At 39.3% G+C, this 26,816-nt stretch overlaps 1 protein-coding gene across 1 annotated transcript in view; it reads right to left on the reverse strand.

Moving 5' to 3' along the window:
- GRIN2C (glutamate ionotropic receptor NMDA type subunit 2C) overlaps positions 1-26,816 on the reverse strand; it is a 110,955-nt gene that overhangs the window by 38,528 nt on the left and 45,611 nt on the right. Inside the window, exons 3-7 of the mRNA XM_081934833.1 lie at positions 21,247-21,842; positions 18,589-18,703; positions 13,853-14,064; positions 8,277-8,445; positions 5,455-5,608 (exon numbers count right to left, since the gene is read on the reverse strand). Coding sequence (XP_081790959.1) covers positions 5,455-5,608; positions 8,277-8,445; positions 13,853-14,064; positions 18,589-18,703; positions 21,247-21,842 — 1,246 coding nt within the window. The remainder of the gene's footprint in view (positions 1-5,454; positions 5,609-8,276; positions 8,446-13,852; positions 14,065-18,588; positions 18,704-21,246; positions 21,843-26,816) is intronic.

Here is a 26,816-nt window from a genome sequence, read left to right on the forward strand (position 1 = left end):
CACAAGGAAGAAGGATATGAACAGATGCAGACAGGTATTTAACCTCCCCCTTGGCAGAATGCAACAAGGTGTTTTTCAGGGAGTAAGGATACGACACCCAGAGATATTCCAGAAAATATTGAGAGATGGAAAGTCTGCTTAGCTAACCTATTTGCAACAGTGACAGTAATGGTAAGGTGACCAACCGTCCTCCTTTAGGGAGGACAGTCCTTCTTTTGTAAGTTCTGTCCTCCCTCGAAAAGTGTCCTCCTATATGTCCTCCTTTTCGATATTTGAAGACTAATCTGTTCCGTGTTATGTGATGTATTTGTATTTGACATGACAATTCGTCAAGACTCGGTATAGTGCGGTATAAGACGCGATTATGAGACGCATGCGCTCTGCACAGGAGACCTTAAGAGAGAGAGCGCCACGTGCAAGTGGCTTTGTTTACTTCTTACCGAAACACAACACGGCACATACGCACGCAGTAGACTCACGGCACGTCGCCAATTGAATGACTCACGGTAATTATTTCTTTCTCAGTGAATATTCAATTATACAGAGGTAAGTACAATTCACGTTTTATTAAACAGTTTTTAATGGTGTTTTTTTTTACTTCATCGCAAGTATATTGAACAGATATTGAATCTTGTGTTGAATTTTTATCTAAAGAAATGCTATACATTAAAATTGACGACAATTGTCTCTTTGAAGAAATTAGAACACTGAATGTATATTTAAATTCTGAAAAATTAATACAATAGGAAAATCAACATGTTGAAAATGATAAAAGATGGGTGGATATTTTCAGCCATTTCAAAAATGAACATATTCCATGTGAACATTTATTTATACTTGTTCAATTTACGTTGTGCTGCCTGGAACTAATGCAGCAGTTGAAAGAGTTTTTTTCAATTGCCAATGATTTTTCGACAAGTGATAAATCGAGATTGAATGTTGATACTCTAGCTGCAGCACTTGCTGTAAAATTCAATATGAAGGATATTTCTTGTTCAGATATTTCCAATATATTGTTAGAAGATGATACATTGACAAAAAATATTAATTCAATGGAAAAGTACTCATTTAAATAATAATTAACAGGCATGTAAGCATAATTACAATATAAAATGTTGCAAATGTTTTTATTATGCATATATCATATTTTAGTGTATTATTGTTGCAATGAATAAAATATTTCTTTTATTTACGATATATTTTTTCCAATTTATTTGTCCTCCTTTTCATTGTAAAAAAGTTGGTCACCTTAGTAATGGTCATCAGATAGCTTAGTTGTCTATTCTTCTGTTTCTGGAACTGGAGAGGGAATGGATACACCAATGCCAGGATTCTCTACACTTTTTCTTCCAAATACTAATGCTGCCCAATATACAACAAACGATAATGTTTCTCAGGATGCCAGTAAGCTTGTTTATCCCATTCTGTTCCAGGAAGCCATTGTTTTCAGCAGTAATGAAAATTAAAACGACCAAAAATAAAAACGAAAACCACCACTTTATAGCACCTGCCAGTGCAGATATGTTGAGCGAATAACTAATTCCTCATCCAGATCCACACATGCCTAGAGATTGTTCAAGGCATTTGTTGAATACCCACCAACTAGAATAAACAGTAGAGATCATCTTGTTTCCAAACATTCCCTCACAAGGAAGATCTAGCAGAAGAGTTGCTGGGCATTCAAGCAACATTCTAGGAGAAGGAACTTTGTGACAATGATAATGGAATTATGGACATTATAGGTTTCTTATAAACCAAACTGGACATGTAAATGGCAGCAAATACCTTGTGAGGCAGGGCATCATTTTGGCTCTGCCTTTCACCGGTGGGGTCTTATTCTATTAATTGATTTTTCCATATTTGCAATCATCAGCTCAAATATTAATTTGTGACTCTTGCCCAATTTTCTAATGCAAAGGATTGGATGTCATGCATTTCAAGAATGTTCAGAACATCTTCTGTTTGGCAGACTATATTTTTGAGTGTAATTATTATTAGTAACATTACAAAACACTTTAAAAAATATCTGACACTGTGTTCATTTCATTGACACTGCCCTTCTCATTCTCAGTTAAAGCCATTTACTGGTGTTTTCACATAATCCAATGTTTGACTATGCTGCATTGCCTGTCATGCTCCTTGCTGTATGATGCTTGGTTACATACAAGAAAAAGTGCCTTTATACACAAGCCATTTATAAGCTGAGGAGAATAGGACAAGAAAATCCTGTTGTTGATGTTACCTAGTCTGGTAATGAAATGTTCAGCAACTAAATTGAAACAAGCTTGGAAAGCAAACCACTGGCAAAATCTAAAACCTGAGCTACAAGTATTTTCTATTACTTCAAAGTGCCTTCATATCCAATTACCTTTGTTTTCTTCTAATGACCATAATTAAAATATCCAAATCTTATTAGGTATGCAACATTTGATATTCATTATGTGAATCCCCAATCTCCAGATAATCTATATTAATACTTTAAGAAGCAAGTAATGAAAAGTTGCTTAGAAGTAATAACAGCAAATATGATGGCAAAAAACCAAATATTGTTGTATTATTTAAACATCAATGCCCAAAGTGTGACATACAGTGAGGCAAAAAAGTATTTAGTCAGCCACCAATTGTGCAAGTTATCCCACTTAAAAAGATGAGAGAGGCCTGTAATTGGCATCATAGGTAGACCTCAACTATGAGAGACAAAATGTAAAAAAAACACCAAACAATCACATTGGCTGATTTGGAAATAATTTATTTGCAAATTATGGTGGAAAATAAGTATTTGGTCAATATCAAAAGTTCATCTCAATACTTCGTTATATATCCTTTGTTGGCAATGACAGAGGTCAAACATTTCCTGTAAGTCTTCACAAGGTTGGCACACACTGTTGCTGATATGTTGGCCCATTCCTCCATGTAGATCTCCTCTAGAGCAGGGATGTTTTGGAGCTGTCGCTGGGCAACACGGACTTTCAACTCCCTCCAAAGGTTTTCTATGGGGTTGAGATCTGGAGACTGGCTAGGCCACTCCAGGACCTTGAAATGCTTCTTACGAAACCACTCCTTCGTTGCCCGGGTGGTATTTTTGGGATCATTATCATGTTGACAGACCCAGCCACTTTTCATCTTCAATGCCCTTGCTGATGGAAGGAGGTTTGCACTCAAAATCTCACGATACATGGCCCCATTCATTCTGTCTTGTACATGGATCAGTCGTCCTGGTCCCTTTGCAGAGAAACAGCCCCAAAGAATGATGTTGCCACCCCCATGCTTCACAGTAGGTATGGTGTTCTTTGGATGCAACTCAGCATTCTCTCTCCTCCAAACACAACAAGTTGTGTTTCTACCAAACGGTTCTATTTTGGTTTCATCTGACCATATGACATTCTCCCAATGCTCTTCTGGGTCATCCAAATGCTCTCTAGCAAACTTCAGATGGGCCTGGATATGTACTGGCTTAAGCAGGGGGACACGTCTGGCACTGCAGGATCTGAGTCCCTGGCGACATAGTGTGTTACTGATGGTAGCCTTTGTTACGTTGGTCCCAGCTCTCTGCAGGTCATTCACTAGGTCCCCCCATGTGGTCCTGGGATTTTTGCTCACCATTCTTGTGATCATTTTGACCCCATGGGGTGAGAGCCCCAGATCAAGGGAGATTATCAGTGGTCTTGTATGTCTTCCATTTTCTAATTATTGCTCCCACAGTTGATTTATTCACACCAAGCTGCTTTCCTATTGCAGATTCAGTCTTCCCAGCCTGGTGCAGGTCTACAATTTTGTTTCTGGTGTCCTTTGACAGCTCTTTGGTCTTCACCATAGTGCAGTTTGGAGTGTGCCTGTTTGAGGTTGTGGACAGGTGTCTTTTATACTGATAACAAATTCAAATAGGTGCCATTGATACAGGTAATGAGTGCAGGACAGAGGAGCCTCTTAAAGAAGAAGGTACAGGTCTGTGAGAGCCAAAAATCTTGCTTGTTTGTAGGTGACCAAATACTTATTTTCCACCATAATTTGCAAATAAATTCTTTCCAAATCAGCCAATGTGATTGTTTGGTGTTTTTTTTTTACATTTTGTCTCTCACAGTTGAGGTCTACCTATGATGCCAATTACAGGCCTCTCTCATCTTTTTAAGTGGGAGAACTTGCACAATTGGTGGCTGACTAAATACTTTTTTGCCCCACTGTATGCAAAAACAGTGCTTTAGAAAATATTTCTATTCCCAAAATCGCTATTTTCATGCTGAAAATTTAAGCTAGGGAATATTAAACAGCTAACCGTATGTTAATATTGCAAGTCAAAACTCTTCACCTCATATAAATTTACATTAGGACTTCTTTTCCTTCCTTTTTTATTGCTGGTGTGAGCAGTATTTCTTAAGCAATCAAAGCGTAAGTTAAGCAGGCCCCCAAAATACTTAGAAATAACTGTGTAAAAGTGATTTAAGAAAATCTTAAAACAATTCAATAGGGACTGATCTTGCTCAATATAGGAAAGGGGACAGAGGACAGTATCAATATATATTTACTTTCTTACTTGCTTGAGATTATAGGCAGCTCCTATCCTGAGACTTTGAATAGTTAACAATTCCCCAACAAAATAATATTAAATTACAAACATGAGATTGAAAATTAACATTAAACAACAGTCAAATAAAAGCCAAGAACTGGCATTCTCATTCATCCTTAGGAGCAACTCAATTATCTATGGCATCCTCAAATGCTTTACAAAAGAGCCAGGACTCTGAAATACAACAGGGATGGGACTTTATAGCACTTAGCATTTAGACTTATATACCGCTTCACAGTGCTTTAGAGCCGTCTCTAAGCAGTTTACAGAGTCACCCTATTGCCCCCAACAATCTGGCTCCTCATTTTACACACCTGGAAAAGATCGGAGGCTGAGTCAACCTTGAGCCAGTGAGAATTGAACTGCCAAACTGCTGAGAGCGGTCAGCAGAAATAGCCTGCAGTACTGCATTCTAACCACTGTACCACCCCATCCTGGATGAACTGTTCCAGAGAAAGGGAAAACCAACGTATGACTGATATTCTCAGGGATGATATCCATAACATGCCCCTCTATTAATTCTCACTGGATAGGCAGAAAGCAATTGGAATAAGCAGCCTCATAAGATACTCAGACCCAAAATTATAAGGTTTAAAGCTAATATTTATCTTTGAATTGCACCCAGAAGTCAACTGATAACCAATAAACTCCTGCCACAGAGGAGACACATGGGTAACAGCGAGAGAGCCCATCAGTACATGAGCTGCCACATTTTGAACCAGCTGTAGGTTCCAAGAGGTCTTCATGTGCAATCCATGTAGAAGAAATTACAATAGTCAAGAAATGAGATGAAAAGGACAGTGAAAGTGACCTTCTATAACCAACTAACACAGAAGCATTCCATATTCTGTTACAAATGTCACTTTTTTTTAGTGCTTGTTTGCTCTTACCTAGAAAAGCAGAGGGTGAGACAGTCCCGTTGCTTCTGGCTACCATGACACTAATGCCCGTCTCCACAAAAGGTACAGAAAAATCAATAATTTGTGAGCGTTCCTCATTGATGGTGAGAGACCCGATGGCCATATCTGCTCGCTTGTAATATACCTGGGAGGTTGAGGAACAGACAGAGGGCGGCGAGCATGAATAATAACGTCCTTCAACAGAACCAGCTCCAAATGGATCTTATAAATGTACCGATAAATTTCTGCTTGCTTTTATTTTAATCGTAGCAAATTAAAGGGAGAAAAGGTAAATATGAGCTGAAGTTCAGCTGTGACTCTTGGTGAGTCTGTGAATACATCTATATGGTTTCTTGCAAACAGTGTGTATGTACATGGTTTGGTTGCCTCTGAGCCAAAGTTATGCTTCAAGATGAGCAGCCACACAATTCTGTTAAATAAACAAATGGTTTTCCTGTTGTCTTCTTCCGCAACTTCTTTTTAAAACTTCCCAATGTAGCCCACAGCCCTTATTATTTTCTCTGGAGGTCTCCCAATTCAAATTTTAACCAGGCCCAACCCTTCCAAGCACAGACAAGATGAGGCGGGTGCTGCCCCGTTGAGGATGAGCCTTTGGGTCTACGCTGAATTGCTTTGGGATAAGATGCACAGAACTCTGTGGGATTTATTTTCAAGGGGGAAAAAAAGGTTATACCTCAAAGAGACTTCTTTGCAAGGCAACCCTAAAGAGAGAATGATACTACCATTACTTCAGATCAAGGGTTCATGTACTTAAGAAGAGTTTTCTTGATTGAAAATTTCTGTATCTGGATGAGTCCAACCCTTAAAAATGTGTTCACGCACCATCAATTCCCCACCATATACCGCTCTCCCAATCCCATTTTCCCTTCTGCATGTCAGGATTGCCATTGATGTCCTTTCAATAGAGACACAGGCAAGAAATAGATCTGGCCAGAAATAGTGTGATGCTTGACTCTTTCACAACTCTGCCCTTTTTCTCTTGTAGATGGTTCTTGAAATGCTTCTGAATAGACATCCAGTTCAGAAGGGTTAAGAATTCCTTCTGGGACTAACACAAAACAGGAGGAGAATCACAAAGTGCAACATCTCTTCTTTTTCTATTTCTTTTCAGGCAGTACAGAGAAATCTGTCCCCTGCCACTCACCTAGGTGAGAAATCCTAAACCATGCTGCCAAATTAGAAGTCCGTCTAAATATCCCAATCAGCACCAAGAGATAGGGCTCTTGACACTCAAGCAGTCCATTATCTTATTCAAAGGATGGCCTAATTGCAAAGCAGCAGGGATGAAGACAGACTCTTAAGTTGCATCAGTGGTGGGTTTCAAATTTTTTTAGAACCTCTTCTGTAGGTGTGGCCTGCTTTGTGGGAGTGGCTTGCTGGCCATGTGACTGGGTGGGAGTGGCTTGGCAGTCATGTGACTGCGTGGGCATGGCCAACTTGTAAAATGTGGTGAAATTCACTTAACAACGCTCTTGCTTAGCAACCAAAATGTTGGCTGAGGAACTCTGGCATTGAAGTCTTAAAGCTGTCAAGTTACAAGACCCTTGCACCCCTAACCCTTTAGAAAAAAAAAACCCCAGGGGTGTTCAAACTTGACAGCTTTAAGACTTGTGGACTTCAACTCCCAGAATTCCTCCTCTCGTTCTTCATCTTGATGATGTGCAGACAGGCGGGGGGAGGGAGCTGGAACCGGTTCTAAACGGCACTGTAGATTTGTGGAACCTCTTCTATAGAAGAGGTTAGAACAGGCAGGAACCCACCCCTGTTGCATGTAATGGAAGGTATGCCTTTTACACATGCTTGTCCAAAGACAAGAGACTTCACTCCCCAGTTAGCATATCTCAATGCCAACCTGACGATAAGATTCTAGCTCCATTTCACACTCCACAAATTTGCCTAGGAAAGAGAATAACTCCCTATTTGTAAAGCCATCTTCTTAAGGCTGCCATGTCTGAAGGCTGAAGCCCACAGACAAAGTTGAGGACTACTGAGTGGTGGGTCTTCTTTCTTGTTGAGGGAGAATGATGCAAGAATTATGTATGTGCAGTGAAGTAGTAATAGAGTTTTCATTGCCTTTGGTTTAAGATAAGTCAGCTTTTAGGTACGTGCTACAGTTCAGAAGGATTGCATAACTTTAGAAGTCTTTAAATTTATGCAATCCTTCTCAATCATGCAGATCATGGTTGTCCCAAAGGTGCTTTTTCAGGAGGCAACTTAGAAGCTGATGAAGCTTTTTGGATGAGAAGTGAAACCTCTTCAAAATAAAAAACAAGGAAATCCAATTGCCTCCTAAAAAAGCACCTTTGGGACAACCATGACCTGGATGATTGAGAATCTCTATAGACTTCTAGCGATACAATTTGGGATGAACACCCTTGGAATGGTGTGGGAGTAGGAATGGGTTTCCAGAGGGAAAAATTGCAGGACCACTACAGAGGTGACCCAGAGGACACAGAAAAACCTCCAAGAGCTTCAATGACCCTCTAAAAGTATGCAAATGACCAGCTGCCTGCAAGGAATATAAATCCTTCCATCCCCCACTATCCTGTCAGAGCTGAAGAAGCTTCTTGGATAAGAAGCGAAACGTATTCAAAAGAAAAAACAAAGATGTCCAGTTGCCTCCTGGGAAAAAAAAACACCTTTGGGATAACTTTAGAAGAGAACCAAAGTTGCATGTCTGCTTTTATTTTCTCCACATGGGAGAATTTCTGACAAATACCAGTGTACTAAACCTGTAGGTGTACATGGTTAAAATCCAAACAATGAGGCTTTTAGGTTGCCTAATTCCTTACCTCACCAATCATGCCATTCCAGAAACCATCCACTATTTTGCCATGTTTCCCATTTGTCACCAGGTAGAGATCGTAGGAGAACTTCACAGTCTTGGCTAGTTTCTTTAGGATGTCAATGCAAAAACCTTTGCAGCAGAGTTTAGTATATGGGTCCATAGGTTCACTCCCACTGAAAAAAATATGAGAAGGCACTCAACAATCACACTGAAGCCCTGTGTCTTCCAAGCAAATCAGGCCAGGACTATGTACAATTGCTCAAATCAAAGCCTTGAGATATCCTGAACCTAAATCCCTATGCCATGACATGTTTCCCTAGAGTGACCTTATAGTCACTAGCCCAATTCCTCTATTCCAAAATAAAAATAACTAAACCATTACTAAAATGTGGCAGTCCTGTATCTTTACTGCTATCTACAGTCCTGTTGTCTTTAGAAAAACACAGTCATAAATAATCAGCTTGCCAGCTTAGCATGGCACTGAATAATGGGCATGCCATCAAAGGATATGGCACATTGTAAATGAGCTGTGTAACTTCATCAGTGGCTAGAATGGCTAATGTTCCACATTTGTTATTTTCTGGAGCATCTCCTTGGTGTGAGGGCCATTACCGGAAGGCAAGGATGCCTACACACAAATGCTCAGACACACTCCAGCTGTCAACATGTACTTTTTCTATTATTACTCTCTAAGCCAGGGATGGATAGTTTTAGCTGTGTGTGTGTGTGTGTGTGTGTGTGTAGATAGATAGACAGATAGACAGACAGACGAGAGAGAGAGAGAGAGAGAGAGAGAGAGAGAGAGAGAGAGAGAGAGAGAGAGAAGAGAGAGAGAGAGAGAGAGAGAGAGGATGGATGGATGAATAAAAATACCAAATCCAAGCTGAACATCTGGCTAGCTGTGCAATGCACCATAATATATATTTAAGAATATTTACATAAGTAAAAGCAAATATAAAGAAAACAAATGAAGAGAAAAGAAAAAGAAATAAAGAGAAAGAAGAAAAATAAGTGCAAAAGGAAAGCAGAATAAGAAAGAAAAATAGTTAAAGGAACAAGAAAAAATATGCTACTTCTGAACTTCTTTTCAACAGTTATATACTCAGTATTCCTTCTCCCTCTTGATATTACAAAAATCTCTTCAATCAACTCTCAACTCTGATATCTTTACAATCAATTCCTCCATTGTATGAATTTCAGTGTTCCTTCAAAGCTCACTTTCATTAAATGAAACATAAAAACAAAAATCCTAAGGTTCACCATTTGGAGTTAAATGGCAAATAATGACTCATAAGAGGAAGGACGTATTACAAATTCAGAAGCAGGATGCTTCTGAAAATTTTAGGTTGGCTCCAGAATCGAGCTTGCTAGTCCTTTTACACCATAATCCATTTTTTTGCTTTTCCTATGCAACCAAATTCAGGGTGGGAAAATAAGTTAATTTTGCAAAGTACACTACAACAAACTTAAGAAGACGACATGCTACCTTTATCATCAAGAAGGTTGTTAATAACATCTGTGACAGGTTATGGACCCAAGAGGAGAGGAAAGAACATAAGGAGGGCCTTGATGGATCAGTCCATTGAACCCAGGATCCTATGTCACCTAGTGGGCACACATCAGAAGTATCCAAGATTTTTATCAAGAGGATGGGGGGGAGGGGAATCATATGATATTTAGTGCACTATCCAGCAACAGGAGAAGTTATCATAGGAAAGAGGTTGGAGCTCCTGCTGTTGGAGGAAAATTTACCAGGCAAATCTCCTTAAAAACAGGAAGCACTCACAACTTCCTCCTTACAAGGAGGCTTGGAATACTGTTTGTATTTGTACTACTGTTGCACAAATTGGTTTCAAATTTGCTTGCTGATTGGGGGAAGGAGGCCTCCCCTTTCTATTCTCATATTTATTTTTGCTATTGAAAATAGACCATTTTGCAGACTTTTGAGGGAGGTGTGGTAAACTGAAGGCATCTTTATGAAAACAGAACAAATGAGCACAGTAAAAACCAAGGAACTGGTAAGTAGACTGATTCCTTGGAACCTCTCCAGATAAGGAGAGGATGAGAGATCACCCACCGTTGCTCCAGATGGCTGTTCCTCATGAGGAGACTGCAAGACAGCAGTTTCCCACAGGTTTGAATACACGGGATGAAGAGATTATAAATGGAATAAGGGTCCAGATAAATTTGGAAAATTGTGTCTTACTATAAGATTCTGAAATTTACTATACAAGATAAATAGCTTCTTGTAGAGACTTGTTTTAGCTATAATAGTTATGGTTAAATCACAACAAAGAGAAATTACTTTATGATTTTAGAAACTGGACACTAGAGGAGACTAAAGATTCTAAGCGGAAGGAAAGAAAATGATAAGCCTGTTCATGATGTCAATTAAAACTGAGACTTACAGAATGACACAAAACATTATAGCCAGAGGTGGTATTCAGCCAGTTCAGACCAGTTCACACAAACCGGTAGTAGAAACCGCCCACTACCAGCCACCCGCCCAGGCTCTATGCTGTTCTATTTAGGCACGTTTTCAAATCACGTGCATGTGTGTAAGCCCCGTGCGTGATCAAAGCGCATGCGCGGAAGGCCGAGCACATGTGTGGACACACACGGGAAAATAAGTGAATACCACCCCTGATTATAGCATCAGAAATATTAATATTAATCTTAGAAGAATGAAGCCAGGAACTTCTATTAGTTTTCAGTTTTAATTTATTAGGGGAAGAATGTAACTTTCTCCATTGAGCAGGAACATTGATGACACAATCTTGATTAGAGAATTGCAGAGGTCAGCAACAGGCAAATGATTAAAAAGTTTAGTCTCTGGGTCCCACCATGCATGAATGCAGATTGATTGCTAGTGCCAGCTACTTACCTCCTTCAACCAGCCATAATCTGCAAACCAGGTTATCCACTATATGCTTCCAGCCAAGAATCATGACTGATTTATTCACCGCTCAGCCTGAAGCAGAAACATGAACCTATTCCTGGTTCTGTTCAACACTGACCAAGGAAGTCCACTTTCAAATTCTTCGATATTTTAAATCACAGTTTTGCAATCCTGAGAATCTGAATTCAACTGCAGAATTCTGATAGCACAGTTACAAAATAGCCTGGCTTCTTGTGATTTCAGGAAATGGTGGTTAAAATAGGACAAATGCATTTTAAATTGCAAACCATTACGCCCAGTCCTTTTTCTTAAACTTGGGAACAAAAGGAGTAATCTGTTATTCCCCCACATACATAATATAGCCCTACTTGTTTTGCATCACCACTCTATCTTGACTTGACTTCAGTCATGAAAATTACCCATGTTTCAGAGGAAACAGCATTTTCTGCTCATCTAAGACTATCAATGTTTTGTTTTCAAACATCATTACAAAATTACTGCTACTTTTATTAATATGGCACAAGGATTCTTAGCCTGGGGTCTACAGACTCTTGGGAAATCCATGAATAAATTTCACAGGGTCTATGAACTGGGATGGGGGGGGGGGGGAACCCTTCATTTTCATAACCTATAATTGAAATTTAGCTTTCCATTTAACAATGAATATATGCAATAAAATGGCCTCTAGATTTCAAAACTGTTTGTTAACTTCAATCTCATTATCTAAAACCAATATGCCCTTAAAAAGCACGCCCGATATATGTGGTTGAGTGAAGTACTCTCAAAGGAGGCTATGGTATTGGGTGTAAAATATGTTGAACTTGAAGCCAATAAATGGCAATAGTCCTAACATATAGATATAGCAGTGCAAATCTTTTGTTTATTTTGTATTTCCTTCTTACTTGCAACTTTAAAGGCCCTAGGTCATGCCAAAAAAAAGGGAGGGGGAAGAGTAGGAACAGTTTGCAGCTAACTAGCATTTTGACTGTGGCACACAGTCTGTTAAATGTCTCAAAATTGAGATCTCCATTGACTGATAATCATTCTCATCAATCAAAACAACTTTTACTTCTAGTATCACCTTAGGAAGTGCACAAATGGCATTCCAAACAAATGGCAACTATTCTTCCATCCATGACCTAATATCCATCATGTTTGTGTTCATTTTATGTAAATTTAGTTAACAGCATGAGATCAATTAAAATATAGCAATTCCATTCATGTATCCTGTTCTTTATATGCCTCCATTAGGATTCATATTGTTTCAGACGGAGGTACAGAATAGGCACTTAGGGAATATATTTTATCATATTACCAGTGCCAATCATTCTTTGACCCTGCTGGCTGGGAGGGATGAAACCTATAACCCGACACATCTGATGGGCAGCATGTTAGGAAAGGTTGCATAGTAGGTTCTTCTGGGCAATGGGGTTTAATTGAAAGCCACCCCAATACTATTGACTTGAACGCTAGATCCCCCCATGCTTTAGAGGGGTTGCCTATCCTGAATTCATCCTTTAATTTGGAAAGTTTTCAAGCTTGCAGCAGCTACTATTCAGGCTTCCTCACCATTCCTTCTTTCATGGAAAATCCAGAAGAGTGAAGAATTGGCATGTTGCAAGCACACCTTCTAAAGGAAGGACACCCTCTCTCAGATGTTCACCCAAGTTGGATAAACATTTCCATCTTACTAGTATTCCAACAAGTAGATAGAAGCAGCAGCAATACTGGACAGACAGATGCATAAGTGACACAGGTTCTGCTACTGAGGGAGACACTTGGCTGATAACCTTTAGTTTCAGTTAACCTAAAGGGTTAAACCTAAATTATTAAAGCTGCTTCAACCTTTATCTGATTCCCTTGGTGAATCATGGAAAGTGGACATCGGAGCTCCAAATTTCTCTATCATAATCATAAAGTTAATAGATTGTGCCTCCCTGCCTATGACAGAAAAGTTTTCCTTGCACATATGTGCTAGTCATTCCCGACTCTAGGGGGTGGTGCTCATCTCTGTTTCAAAGCCGAAGAGCCAGCACTGTCCGAAGATGTCTCAGTGGTCATGTGGCCGGCATGACTAAACACCGAAGAACCACCAAAGGTGGTCCTTATTTTTCTAATTGCATTTTTACATGCTTTCCAACTGCTAGGTTGGCAGAAGCTGGGACAAACAACAGGAGCTCACTCCATTATGCAGCGCTAGGGATTCGAACCGCCAAACTGCCGACCTTTCTGATCAGCAAGCTCAGCATCTTAGCCACTGAGCCACCACTTCCCTTTGTCTTAGCCACTGAGCCACCACGTCCCACTAAGCTACTATGTAGGATTACATCTCCCATAATTCCTAAGCAACACAATCAAAGACTGAGTGATGTTGTGGTCTGGAATTGTGGAGCAAGTTGTCAATCCTATCTGAAGGACACCAGAATGAGAAAAAAATTATAATGAAACAGAAGGAAAGTTTAAAAAAATGAAAACAAACGAATGATGGTGAACAGTGAAGTAAGCAATTAGTTTAGGAATAAAATTAATGTAACTGGTTTTACATGAGAAAACATGTTGGGGTTTCTGGGAAAAGATATACATTGGAAGCCAGCCCCCTCCTCCCTTTAGCAAGCCAACCCCCGTTGGCTTCAGTACTGCTTTCTTCTGTTCCATCCTTTGAATTCTTCCCTCTCGTTTACCTTACGGAGGAGTTGGTCTGTTTCCGGCAAGGGACTGTATTGCGGACACATACTCCAGTGGAAGGATCTGTGTTCTCCACAATCACAAATGGTCTTTCTTCAAGGGTAGCCACTGTGAGGTGGCGATTATCTGACATGGGCTGCAGGAAGGATCCATAGCGTGGCCACACTGGATATTCCATGCGGATAATTCCCTTTTCCCATTTCCCCACCTGTGCAGTAGGAAAGGAGTGGAGGGGATGTCGTTTGAACCACGTAAATAGAGTGCTTTTGGATTTTTATATACCATTGTCAATAGGTTATTTAAACAAGGCTCCTTGAGAATCACTATCATCATCATTGTCAAACAACATCAGAGGAGGAGGAGACCATAGGGAAGAAAAACCAACTCTCTTTTTTACTTTATAGCTTAAAGCAAACCAGTAGAAATAAAGTAATCCTTACAAGACTAGAATATATATACCAGGACTGATTCTGGAGCTCTGGGACTTGATACCGTTGACAGTTTTTGCTCTGCCCAGAAAAATATCTATAGCCTTTGGGTAATCATAATCTAGAACAATTTGCCAAACAGTTTGACAGTAATCACTGAATAATGAGTGATCTGAGACTATTAAGGTTCCATCTGTTTTATATGGATACAGCAGTTAGACATTTTATTTCTGTTATCCTCATGGAGGGTGATCATTTCTGCACTCGTGCTGCAAATGGCATTAAGCTACAGCACTTCGCAAATAAATATTACTATATTAGCTTTAAACTGTGCTGGATTTTTAAATGACCCTGTGGAAATAGTCTAGGTAATTATATTTATTTACAAAGATTGGAAATGAATGGGATGTAACTCCTAGCAGAAAAAAAATGGATTTAAAATGGAGTAATGGGTCCAGAATTGTTGTTGTTGTTGTTGCGGGAATATTTGACCAACTCCAGTAAGTAATTATAAAATGGACAACCTTGCCATTAAGCCTGTTCTCATTAGGCCTTCTGCTCTCCATTTGCTCTGACACTTGTATTCTTTTTACTTAGACACTGCAGCCAGCCACTGAGTAATGCACCACCCCAGAAAACTTGAGGGCTAGTGTATTATTTTCATTACTGAAATAACAATTGTTCAAGAAAAAATATATATAATGGCATAGGTTAAAATAAAGGGACATAGTGGTTCTAATGCAGTATTGCAGGCTACTTCTGCTGACTGCTAGCAGTTCAGCAGTACAATTCTCAACAACTCAAGATTGACTCAGCCTTCCATCCTTCCAAGGTTGGTAAAATGAGGACCCAGATAATTGGGGGCAATAGGCTGACTCTGTAAACTGCTTATTTTATTAGATTGTATTTAAATATGTAGGTGTATGTATATTTTATGATATAATTGAGTGCATGAATGTTATCTATACGCATATGTACATATAACAAAAATGACAATTAAAAAAAAACTGATTGCATTATCATGGCTCAAGAAAACAAGAAGCACTTAGGAACATTTTGTTTGTGATTCCCAGAGGCTCATCAAACCTAGCTTAAGTATAGAATGAGCATGAGCATATGCCCCCTGTTCTAACTTTTTTTTAAAAAATCTACTGCAAAAAGAAAAAAGAAAACTGGACCTGTAACACATTATTAAAATATTGCAAAAATCAAAAGGCTTTCATTTAATAGTTATACAACATTACATTAGATGTAGGTATTTCCCCTCTTGGAGAAAACAGCATGATGGAAATAGGATCGTTTTCCTTAGTCAATGCACATTCTGCATACGACAGCAAAGGCTTTGAAACAAAGCTCTCAAAACATGTTACTCTTCCAGATAAACCTCCCCAAATAACATTCATAAAACATTTTTTTTTAAAAAAAAAAAAGTTTAAATTAAATCTTACATTTTTCCATTATATTTCAGGCCACATTCTATTTATTTATAATGGTTCTGAAATTTACAAATTTCAGATTTGAGACCTCTAAACAATTCCTTTCAAATTTGGTTTTACTCTTATTCTCAGTGGAGCTCAATAGAATATTATGCTATAAGGAAGCAGAGTTAATATAAAGTGGAGAATTGGGGTGGGGGGGGATTTTTTGTTTATGATCTGGTATGTCTCCTAAGCCCTTCATCCATGGAGTATTAGAAGCAGCTAAAAGAACAGTTTACTCTAAAGTTGCAAATGCAGATAAATTTTAAATGTTTGAGTAGAATTGTATTCTTTATTCCTAACAGAATTATTGAAAACTCAGTAGTAAATTACTATGACATATGGAAAACACTTGAACAGAGAAAGTCATATCATAAAGGAAATGTGATAATGGAAAGCAATTATACAAATAGCTCATTTAATTAACACCAGTATCTTTCTACTAATAGTGTTCATCTCTTTCAGATTATTTTTGTAATTATCCAAAGATAACATAAAACCCAATCAGTTATACTTAGATAATATGCAAAGAGCGAAAATTGGAGAAATACTTAGATATCATAAGCAACTTGTTTTCCTTTGTGACTTTTTTGCCAGTTGCAATATAGAGAATTACATTGCAGATGCTAAGATGTCCATTTGTGCATATGGAGAGCAGGAGAGTAACCTCATCAATATTCTCTCATTAAGAGAAATGCGTAAATGCAGAAATAGATTCTAGCAAAATTGATGATGCAATCTAAATGCCCAGCTAGCTAAAATCACTCTAATATTCTTCCAGTTTTCTGGAATATTCTAGGCAAATGGGATGAGTGTTCAGAGCTAACAGATATGGAACATTCCTCAAAATTAAAAAACTTAGTCAGAACAAATGAAATGACTCTGGAATGGCAGAAACTGCAACAACATATTCAATGTGGGCTCAGGGCATATTATTTGAGATGGAGCAGCAAACAAAACATCACATTATTTTATATACCGTGTTCCCCCTAAAATAAGACAGGGTCTTATTTTCTTCTGACCCCCAAAATAAGCACTTGGCCTTATTTTCAGGGAGGGCTTATTATTTTTGAGGTCCTGGAGGTGGCGAGCGTGGTCACCTCATGGCTGATGCAGGGTGGCAGTATTTTCAGGGAGGGCTTATTTTCAGGGGAGGTCTTATTTTAGTGCATGCGCTCAAAAGCCCGATTGGGCTTATTATCCAGGGAGGTCTTATTTTGGGGAAAATAGGGTAAAAAATAGTCTCCTTTGTTGCTTAAGGTGGCCTTGTATTAAAATGTGATCATTTGGGCTGATTTGTGAGGAAGAAAATAAATGGACAGATGCATGTTATACTCTTACAACATAACATGCAGTCTTTGTCACATGAAAGATTATTCATAAAGTAAACACAAGTAAAAATTCTTTGCCGCTTGAGGTAGAATTTAATTCAATTACTGTTGTCTCTTCAGGATAAATGAATACCAATGACCTATGGTGGCTTCCTCACTTAGCTTAATGGTACAAGCAATCCTGTGAAGCATAGGCTGCATCAAACATGGACATGACATGTGATATAACAATGTAAATTAACATGCAGAGCTTTGGAGCCAAATATCTTAATACATTTCTCTCATTGAACTGTTTTCCTTCTGAAGAGCCCTGATCATACTATCCAGAAAAGAGGACAATTTGGGAAGCACTTATCTTTTGGATTGACATGGATATTAATGATGTTGTGGTTGATTCTTAATGAAAATTTATCCATTTTTTGGGGGTGGGGGGAAGACAGTAATTTATTGGCAAGCTTTCTAATATGCCTACATGTTCTTTAAAACCTAATCTCTGGTACATAAGCAGTTTAAGCCAATCTGCTTTCACAACGTTTGTCGAGGTTTATTTTTTAATTCAATTTTTAATGACTGGAAAGAAACAACAAAGTCATCTTGCAAAACGAGCGTTCATCCAACTGAGTTATGTGCCTTATGGCATGTGATGCATCAAGCCTCCATTGCAAATTAAATAAATTAGTTGTGAACATACAAAATAAACGAATCTAAAAATTCATTTCATGGTGCTTCGATTTGTTTATCAAATGAAATTATTTATTTTAATGACAGGGTAGAAAAAAAAAAAGCCTGCACTGCGTAAGTAAGAAGGACAATAAGAGGTGACTTTTGGGGACAGTCCATTGCCAATTCTTACTCAGAATTCTCAGACCTGCCAGCCTTCTGTTGCAAAAGCCAGAAAGAATTTGGGCTGTTTTAATGAATTCCAGAGAGGTGCCTATGCCTGACCTAGGTATAAAAGCAGTTCTTACAAATCATATATCAGTTGTGCATAGCCCTATTATTCATAACAGAGATAAGATTTTAAAATACAATCTAAGAGTTTCTGAGTCAGTCTTTCCCATTTGGCATTTTCCACAATGTTGGTTTTGTGGTCTTGCTGGCTGGGAATTCAGATAGACACAGTCTCTCTGTACCTGAGGGAGAGGTGGCGGTATCTTACTCTAAAGAACTCCCAGGTACATAGATATCCTCCACTGTTTCCAGTCACACGTAAATTCAATGGGAAATAAAAGTAGACAAATGATATGAAGCCAGATTGGCTTCATCTGCTTATGTATCACAATTAGGTTTGCATTAGATCCAAAGCAGTTCTTTCAATCATTGTCAAAGCCTGCATAGGCTAAATAGATATTAGCGGATGTTGCAATGCAAGCTTAAAACTGGAGGTAAATTATAGACAAACCCATTTGTAGAACAAGGAAACTATAGTTCTAAGAGACTATGCACTTAAGACAAGATGATGGGTAGGGAGGGAGGGGCAGAGGAAGGGCCTTACCATCTCCCAGAGTCGATGCCGGTTCAACGAAATCACCACCATGGTGGGCCTCACCAAGTAACCACCTTTGTTGAAGGAGAGATCTCTGTTTTCCCATGTCACATTGAGTAAATGCCTATGGAGAATGAGGAAAGCCATCAAATTTTGGTATAACACTTTCATTTCTTTTGAAAGCAAATGCTCCCAAATTGGCTTGGCTTTATCTTGTACAAGATGGCAAATGGACACTATATAACAGTGGTTCCCAACGTGGCTCCCACGCCCCCCAGGGGGGCAATTTGATTTTTAATGGGGGCAATTTGAACTTCGTTTAAACCAAGTTAATGGCCTTTTAGGCTTCCTCTGCGTGAGTAGAGTTCACTTTTTGAGTAAAGTAAGAGTTATATGTCGGGGGGGGGGGCATTAGGGTTTTAGAGATGCTTAGGTAGGGCATGCCCCCCCCCCAAAAAAAGGTTGGGAACCACTGCTTTATACCAAGGCCCGTCCTTGCTGCCAGCTAAGATATCTGAGGTCTCAGATGCCAAACGTAAAGTAGGAGAAAGTATTTTAATTTTGCAAATTAAATTATTTTGCAAATTTGGCTATGAAGAAGATATTTATTAGCTAAAGCTGTATGCTGATCTTTTCATTTCCAAGGCAGCACTCAGGAAGGGAGCTTCTCTATTTTCAGCCTCCCAGGCCTTCAGCCACTCAGCAATTACTACCAGCAAGAGAGAATTCCAAACCAGTAGCATCCACTGTCTGGCACCAGTTCTCAGTGGCACTGCCATTCATTTGTTGGCCCCTGTAAAAAGGGACACAATCCCTACGTGGACTGTGATTGGTGGCACTGCAAAGTACCAGCAGCAAATATTGATCTGCTTATTCAGTGGATTTCTCCCAGACTTTGTAATTGTTACAGATGGCATTGTCTTTTTGTGGTCTACATTTTAAGCATATCTAAGACAGACCTGTTTTTTTTAATGCATTCAATGCAGCTCTTAATTCTAGATGATGAACCAATTCAAAAATGAAGATAAAATTAAAGTAAAATAGACTCCGAGTGCTGCAATTATATTCTGAGTTCAGTTTTTTTTTTTTAAAAAAAAGGAGCATCAGTGTAGTCTAGCAGAAAATGGAAATCTGCTTTGCTTCAGGACTTGGCTGGCTGCTCACTCTTACTGTCACTGCTTCTTGGAGGTGAAGTTTCCTGGCGCGACTGATCTCAAACACAGACGAGTGTTGGGTGGGACGGCAGTGACAACACCTTGGTCTGACCTCTCCGCATACTTCATCCAGGTATTCCTCTCTTTCTTCACTCCCTTGCTGGTATAGGTAGTCCTTGAGCTATGACCACATTTGAACCCAACATTTCTGTTGCTAAGGTGATCCCGGGATGCTGTAACCATCATAAATATGAAATAGTTGCCAAGCATCTCAATTTTGATCCGGTGACCATGGGGATGTTTAAATGGTTGTAAGTATGAAAAATGGTCATAAGTCACTTTTTTCAGTGCTGTTGTAACTTTGAAGGGGCACTAAATGAACTGTTGTAAATCAAGGACTAACTGTAATTATAATCCCTCTTATTTGAAAGGGAAGAGAGAGGAACCAAGATCCTCTTATATAGGGGTGTCAAACTCAAGGTCCACCTGCCAGATCCGGCCCTTGGGGCCACCCTGGAAACAGCAAAGGACCGGCCTGCAGTGCTTCTGCCAGCAACAAAGGAAGCTCTGGAGGGCTGAACACGACTCCGTTTTTTTCTGGCAGAGGGTTGCAGGAGACCATCACAGCCGAAAATGGAGATAGGGAGCCCATTTTCGCTGGCAGAGCACTCCAGCCACCACAGGTGCCCCTGACATGAGTGAAGTCTAGCTAGCCATGCCCACTCTGACCACACCCACCTGAGGTCAAACACAATCCTGATGTAGCCCTCAATGAAATCGAGTCTGACACCCTTGCTTTAGCTTAGTGGTATGATGTCAAATGTGTCCTTGTTCCTACAAGACCCAGTGCTCTGAATTTCAGGAATGAAAGACTTGGGACATCCTTTAAGACTAAAAAGTTATCATGGCAGACACACTTCATCAACCCACTCCATCACGACTGAGAACGTCATTCATTACGAAACTCCAGAAATGATAGAATTTGAGGCATTCTTGAAAACTTCTTAAAATTAATCGTTATAAAGTTTGAACTCCTTCAGAGCCCATCTGTTTTAAATTAGAATTCAGAAACAAGAATTTGTTCCTAGGCTGTTGAGGATCAGGATAAGTGTTCACAATGCATATAACTTCTCTGATTGCTCCTAAAACCATTAAGCTTCTCTCTGCTATGGCTGCACTCTTCTCCACTGACTTCACTCTTCCATTGAATAAACATTCCTCTTCACCATTTCTGAAATTCTCACTCTACATATATTCAGTCTGAAGAATTCTTATCACAGAACATACAAATATCTGGCTCTGAGAAATCCGGAGGAGAGTCATGTGTTGATTTTTAAAGCTACATTTATTCAATTATAGAAATCTAAGAAGCCTTATTAGGATTACCGCTAAACTGCCTCTCACATAGCTGAAAATGCCCATTATTTCAGGATGAAACATTGCTGTCAATCAAATTCTGATTTCTAATACACATCCACAAGCGTAGGTTTAAATCAAGGTTACCTCTACTGACCTGTAGAAAGTGTTTGTTGGTGCGCTGGAAGGGGTTTTGCTATTGCAGTCTCTGCCGACGATGGGGAGGTAGCCATGGGCCTTGAAATAGCTCTCGGCTCCAATAGCAATGATAGCCACTCCATCCCGAACCTTTTGCCTCAGGTTCATTTTCCAGCTTTCAGTGGCCACACTGACGAGGCCAATAGGAAACGAGGTAGGTGGCACATCCATGTTCCCCACTGTTAGGCTAGGCACAATCCAGACGTAGCCAGGGCCGATCAAACCGGCCTGCTCAACCACCTGGAAGAGGAACTCTGCTTCATCTCGTGAACAATAGACGATCATTACTTGAGCGTCTATCTGGCGCAGCAGCTTCTGCAGTTTGGAGATGCTCATCTCCTGGGACATCTCAAAGGTCAAGACGTCCTGGATCTCCCAGCCAAAATAGCTGGTGTCTGTGAAGGACCGAATTACATCCAGGAAGATGCTATATCCCGGATAGAGGCTGGTGATAACAGCGAAGGAGCTCCAGTCATATTCCTCCAAGACTTTGAAGATCACTTGTATCTGTTGTTCAATTGAGACACCCAACTGTAGAAAGGCGGAGCCAGGCTCCTAGGAAAGAGAGAGAGGATGAATGAAGAGGATAAGCAAACAACGTACATCTCTTGATATCTTAACTAAGCCTTGCCCAGCTTGGTGCTGTATTTCAGTTTCCATATTTTTTTCCCATCAGCATGGCCTCTATGCAGGTGAACGTGACCTATCTGGAAAATTGGAGAAAGCCCCATTCCTATCTATATTATCTCAGAATAGTGGCCTCGATGAACATTTTTGTTACTATTCCTAACATTTTCTGAGTACTGGCATAGCGGAGATGAGCACCGCCCCCTAGAGTCGAGAATGACTAGCACATATGTGCGAGGGGAACATTTACCTATACTTTACACCATGTTGCTGCTATGAAGTCAGAAAATTCATCCTGATTTTCAGCCTTGCCACCTATTTTCTTCATAAAAATGGGTTATATCAGGACATCTGCTTTCATATGAGAGAGTCATTCCCAAGGAAAAACAGAAAGCATTATCACCACTACAATCTCTAAATCTATTGTGAACTTAAATTACAGTAATCATTTCTTAAACCAACACCTACTAGGTCTGCTTCAGCAACCCTGTATCGGGTATTCTGACTCATGGTGGCTTTTTAAATTTCTAATTCCCACTCTTTATGTTTGACTGCATTTCACACTATTTCCTCCTAATATAGATGTAGACATAATGCACATACACAGGAGACCCGTGTAGAGAAAACAATAATTTTCCTGAACTCTAAACTACTGAATAAGCTACCACACAGCATTGGAATATACCGTAGACTTTAAAACAAAGCACGGACCTTCACTTTTTCTTCCAAAACTTAAGAATGTTCAGTGTAACATTTTGTACAAAGATCATTTATCACATTTTAATAGTTTTCTAGACAAATTGGCTAAGATAGTGTATTAATCTTTATCCTTAATATATTGTTCTTCATAGTAAAATCTAGTGTCTTAAAATACACATATACAATACTAATTAAGCCCTTTCTTAATATATGTGCATTTATTTTTTAATCATTTAGAAATGATAGGGCATGCTTTTGTTGCTTGCAAAATTCAAATGGAAGTTTCACCTAACTTTTCAGAGCAACTTACTGTAATATCCAAATAAATTGTGTTGTTTTTCTTTAAAAGAAGAGAGAGATCTAAAACAATCCCAGCAAAGTGAATCATTAGAAAGCAAAGATTTAATATGGAATAAATTGGCAGAGAAGGTGGGAGACAAGCTGTCTCAGAAAATAAAACCGCAAGCTTACAGTTAACAAGATATTTAAGCCTTTTTAAGTACAGTTTCTGTACTTTTATGTATCCTAATATGACAGTATTTAAATTGGCTTTGTCTCTAACTGTCCTTTCACTTAAAGCCAGAGATTTTTGTGAGCTTGTTCTCTTTAAAGGAGAAATTATTCCTCTTGTCATGTTAAGGTTCATTTTTTTCTTCATACTAGGATAGTGGGACTGCTTTATGCCTCCTAGATGTGGATTTGCTTACTGTTGAGATTTGAGATGTGAGGTGCAGCATTTTATATATGTTAATTAATATTTTTAGACTCTATTTGGACTTTTTGCTGACACCTGGATTGGAAAAAACATTACTTATTGGATTTGCCTATAGTTAAGAGATGAGTTATGGGAAGAAGAACTTTGTATCTGTTAATTAAGAGGTGGTGAAGAGATTGGGAAATTGTTTAGACCTGTCAAGATGAAGGTGTGAAGTTGCTTTCTTAGGATTTTTCTTTCTTTCTTTTCTTTCTTCTTTGCTTTCTTGCACCTTTTTCTATTTTTTTTCTTTTTAGTTTGTATTATCTTTTACTATTGCAATTAAAGCCTTTAATATTTTATTTAAAAAAGGAACCTGAGACAGCAGAAGGAATGAATTGTTCTTGCAGAAGCAAAGGACATTTCTTCAGAGTAGGAAAGTGTCATCGTTCTGTAATTCCCAAATTAATTTAGCAATGAAGGTAATGAATATGAACAAAACATATTGTTGCAATCAAATGCAAGCCAGCTAAGACCTTGAAGAAGATTATTTCTTTAAAAATAAGCATGACAACAAAATTAAATCATTGGTTTAGAATACCAGCCATTTTCCTTAGGGAAGACATATAGGTCAGCAGTATTGTATAAGCTTTGCATGACAAAAGGACCAGATGCACTCCTTACCATCTCTACAGAGATGCGCTCATCAAAATCCCACCTGTCTGCTGTCAAGCGGTGCAGATACTCTTGAGTTTCCTGGAACCTTAATTAGACTTGACCCAAAGCACCTCCATATAATCTTCAGCTCTTAGTATAATGCAAGTTCCAAGCATAGGTAGATAGCGATAGATAGATATAGTACCTAAATGGGATCTATTTATGCATCTACCTAAATGGAATATCTAGGAGTCATAGGGAACATTCAACTTGCCTATTTATGAAATATATACATTCTAGTGAAATTTAAGCATAGGCACCTAAATACAATCCATTTCGTTTGGTTACTGAATTAACCAGGGATGAGTTCCTGTACCAGTTGACTGTAAATTGTTCTGTGTATGTGCAGAACCATGCCGGCAACAGCAGAAGAAACCGGGGAACCAGTTCAGGGGTATGACCAGCCTGGGTCGCTGCTGATTCTGCGACCCAGGCCATATTACCGCTACCGGTTCAGATGAAGTGGGCTGAACCGGGAGCAACCCACCTCTGAAATGAACCCATTTTCTGGGTTAATCAGGGGTTGCCACAAAAAAGAGGGAGTCAAGCTATTCTTCAAAGTACCTGAGAGCAGAACAAGAAGCAAAGGATGAAAACTAATCAAGGACAGAAGCAGCTCAGAACTAAGGAGAAATTTCCCGACAGTGAGAAGAATTAACCAGTAGAATGGCTTGCCTCCAGAAGTTGTAAATGCTTCAACACTGGAAGTTTTTAAGAAGAGATTGGACAACCATTTGTCTGAAATGGTATAGGGTTTCCTGCCTGAGAAGGGGGCTGGACTAGAATACCTCCAAAGTCCTTTCCAACTCCTATATTCTATTCTATTCTGTTCTATTCTAAATACATTGGAGCAACTAACTTGGGGTTATCCACATTAACCATTCACACATAGAGATAAATACATGAAAACAGTGAAACCTAGCAAAGATGTGTAACTGACTTAGTGGAACCTGTTGTGTGAATACAATCATTTCATCACAACATTGGTCATGTTCAAACAAATGACATTGTTATTATCACAATACTTGAATGAAATGATAATGGAAAAACAAATCCGAAATAGCATCCCCCCCCCAAAACTAACAAAGCTTAATTATACAAACAGACAGGCAGACAAGAGCAGCTAATTTTATAGAAATGTCGAATGGTATTATATCATACAATATATAAGAAATTCTAGGGATTCTTTTTGTACCAAGAGAAGACTACATTCCAGTTTAACTGTGATGATTGTGTCAAACAAAGTTGAACTTAGTGTCAAGTTAAGCCTGAATTCTCCCCCGCTCCCTAAAATGGAATAGATGCCCAATATTTTAAGGTCTAACTTGAATTTGATATTGTCTTTTTGTTCTGCTCATAAATTTATTAAACATTTCCTTATAAAAATGGACAGTATATCCATGTAATCTGTGGCTTAAAGCACTGGCCACATGCATTTCCTCAACACCACTTCTGTGGCCCTGAGAATATTCCCACAGAAGTTGAGGGGTACATTTTGGTGGCTATCTGAAGATTTTAAGAGACAACTATAGTTACTTACTTCGTCTTCTTAAAACCCCAAAGCAGCAACAAAACATGGCCCAATTTTTCCAATTGGTTTACAGGATGAAAGAATTGGCTTTCATTCTTTCAAGCACTAAAAACATTTAGCCATCCCCAAAAGTTGAAATGGCTCTCCCCCATTGACCTCCTAATATCAGTAATTGTTCTGACCCCCCTTCCTCCGTTGCCCACACAGAACACACACTCCGGAACAGTACAAGGGAACAAGGTTTATTGCACAAACAAACAAGAGGTTCCGTGGCAGCAAGCCACCAAGACAAAACTCACAGGAGCAGAACACAAAAGCAGCTATCCAGCTTGCTAGACTTCCAGACTGGAACTTCTGGCATAAGTCTTCTGTTGACTGCTGCAAAGGGCGTATGCGCAGTCAACCCTTTTATAACCTGGAAAGGGAGCCTCCCAAACAGCAGCTGAGAGCTCTTTACCGCCTATAATTACGGACCATGCTCCTTGCGTCTGTGGGTGCGCCGGTAACGGGCGTCCAGAAACTCCCTGCTGAGTTCTGACTCACTGTCTCGTGAGTCTTCCCCGCTGCTCCAAGGCATGGCATCGGGAGCCCCCCTCCTCTGGCTCTCACCGCTGCTCCATGCCTCAGGCGCCTCCTGGTGGCCGACCAGACTCTCGGATCCCTGCTCAGCGTCCGAACCCTGTCCAGGGTCGCCCATCTCCTATGGGGCTGACTCGCAGGGACCCTCACTCTCGGAGTCTGGTGGCAACGGCAACGGCAATGGCTGGGCCACAACAAGTAATTATGATCCATGTGATTTCTGGAAGCAAAGCAATTTTTTAAAAATAAGATGGATCATAAATACATCTCTCTTTTTCTAGTTGATGAAGTAAAGGGAAGTTGTGGTGAAACAGGAATGGATTTTTAATAGCCCATCTCTGGCACATTCTGAGATTAAATATATGCTCAGAGTACTATTTAGCCTTTCTTAATTTCAAGTGACTTAAATCTCTGCAAGACTCAAATCAAACATTTTCACTCTTTAACATGCCTCAATGAGCTATTATGCAAACACTCGCTGTATATCAATTATCCAACAAATATCTCAAAGCAAATCCAACAAGCCTGAATTCTATCCATCCCAACTCAAAGGCTTGGATTATATTGCTAGCATGCCTGGAGAAAAGTATGATCATTCGCAATGCAAGATTTAAAAAATGGACCATTGTACTCCAAGATTGGGCAGAACAAAAATCTTCTCAACTCCAGTCGTTTATATACC

The sequence above is a fragment of the Natrix helvetica genome, assembly GCF_964273705.1.
Source record: "Natrix helvetica genome assembly, chromosome: 1".
Classification (NCBI taxonomy): Eukaryota; Metazoa; Chordata; class Lepidosauria; order Squamata; family Natricidae; genus Natrix; species Natrix helvetica.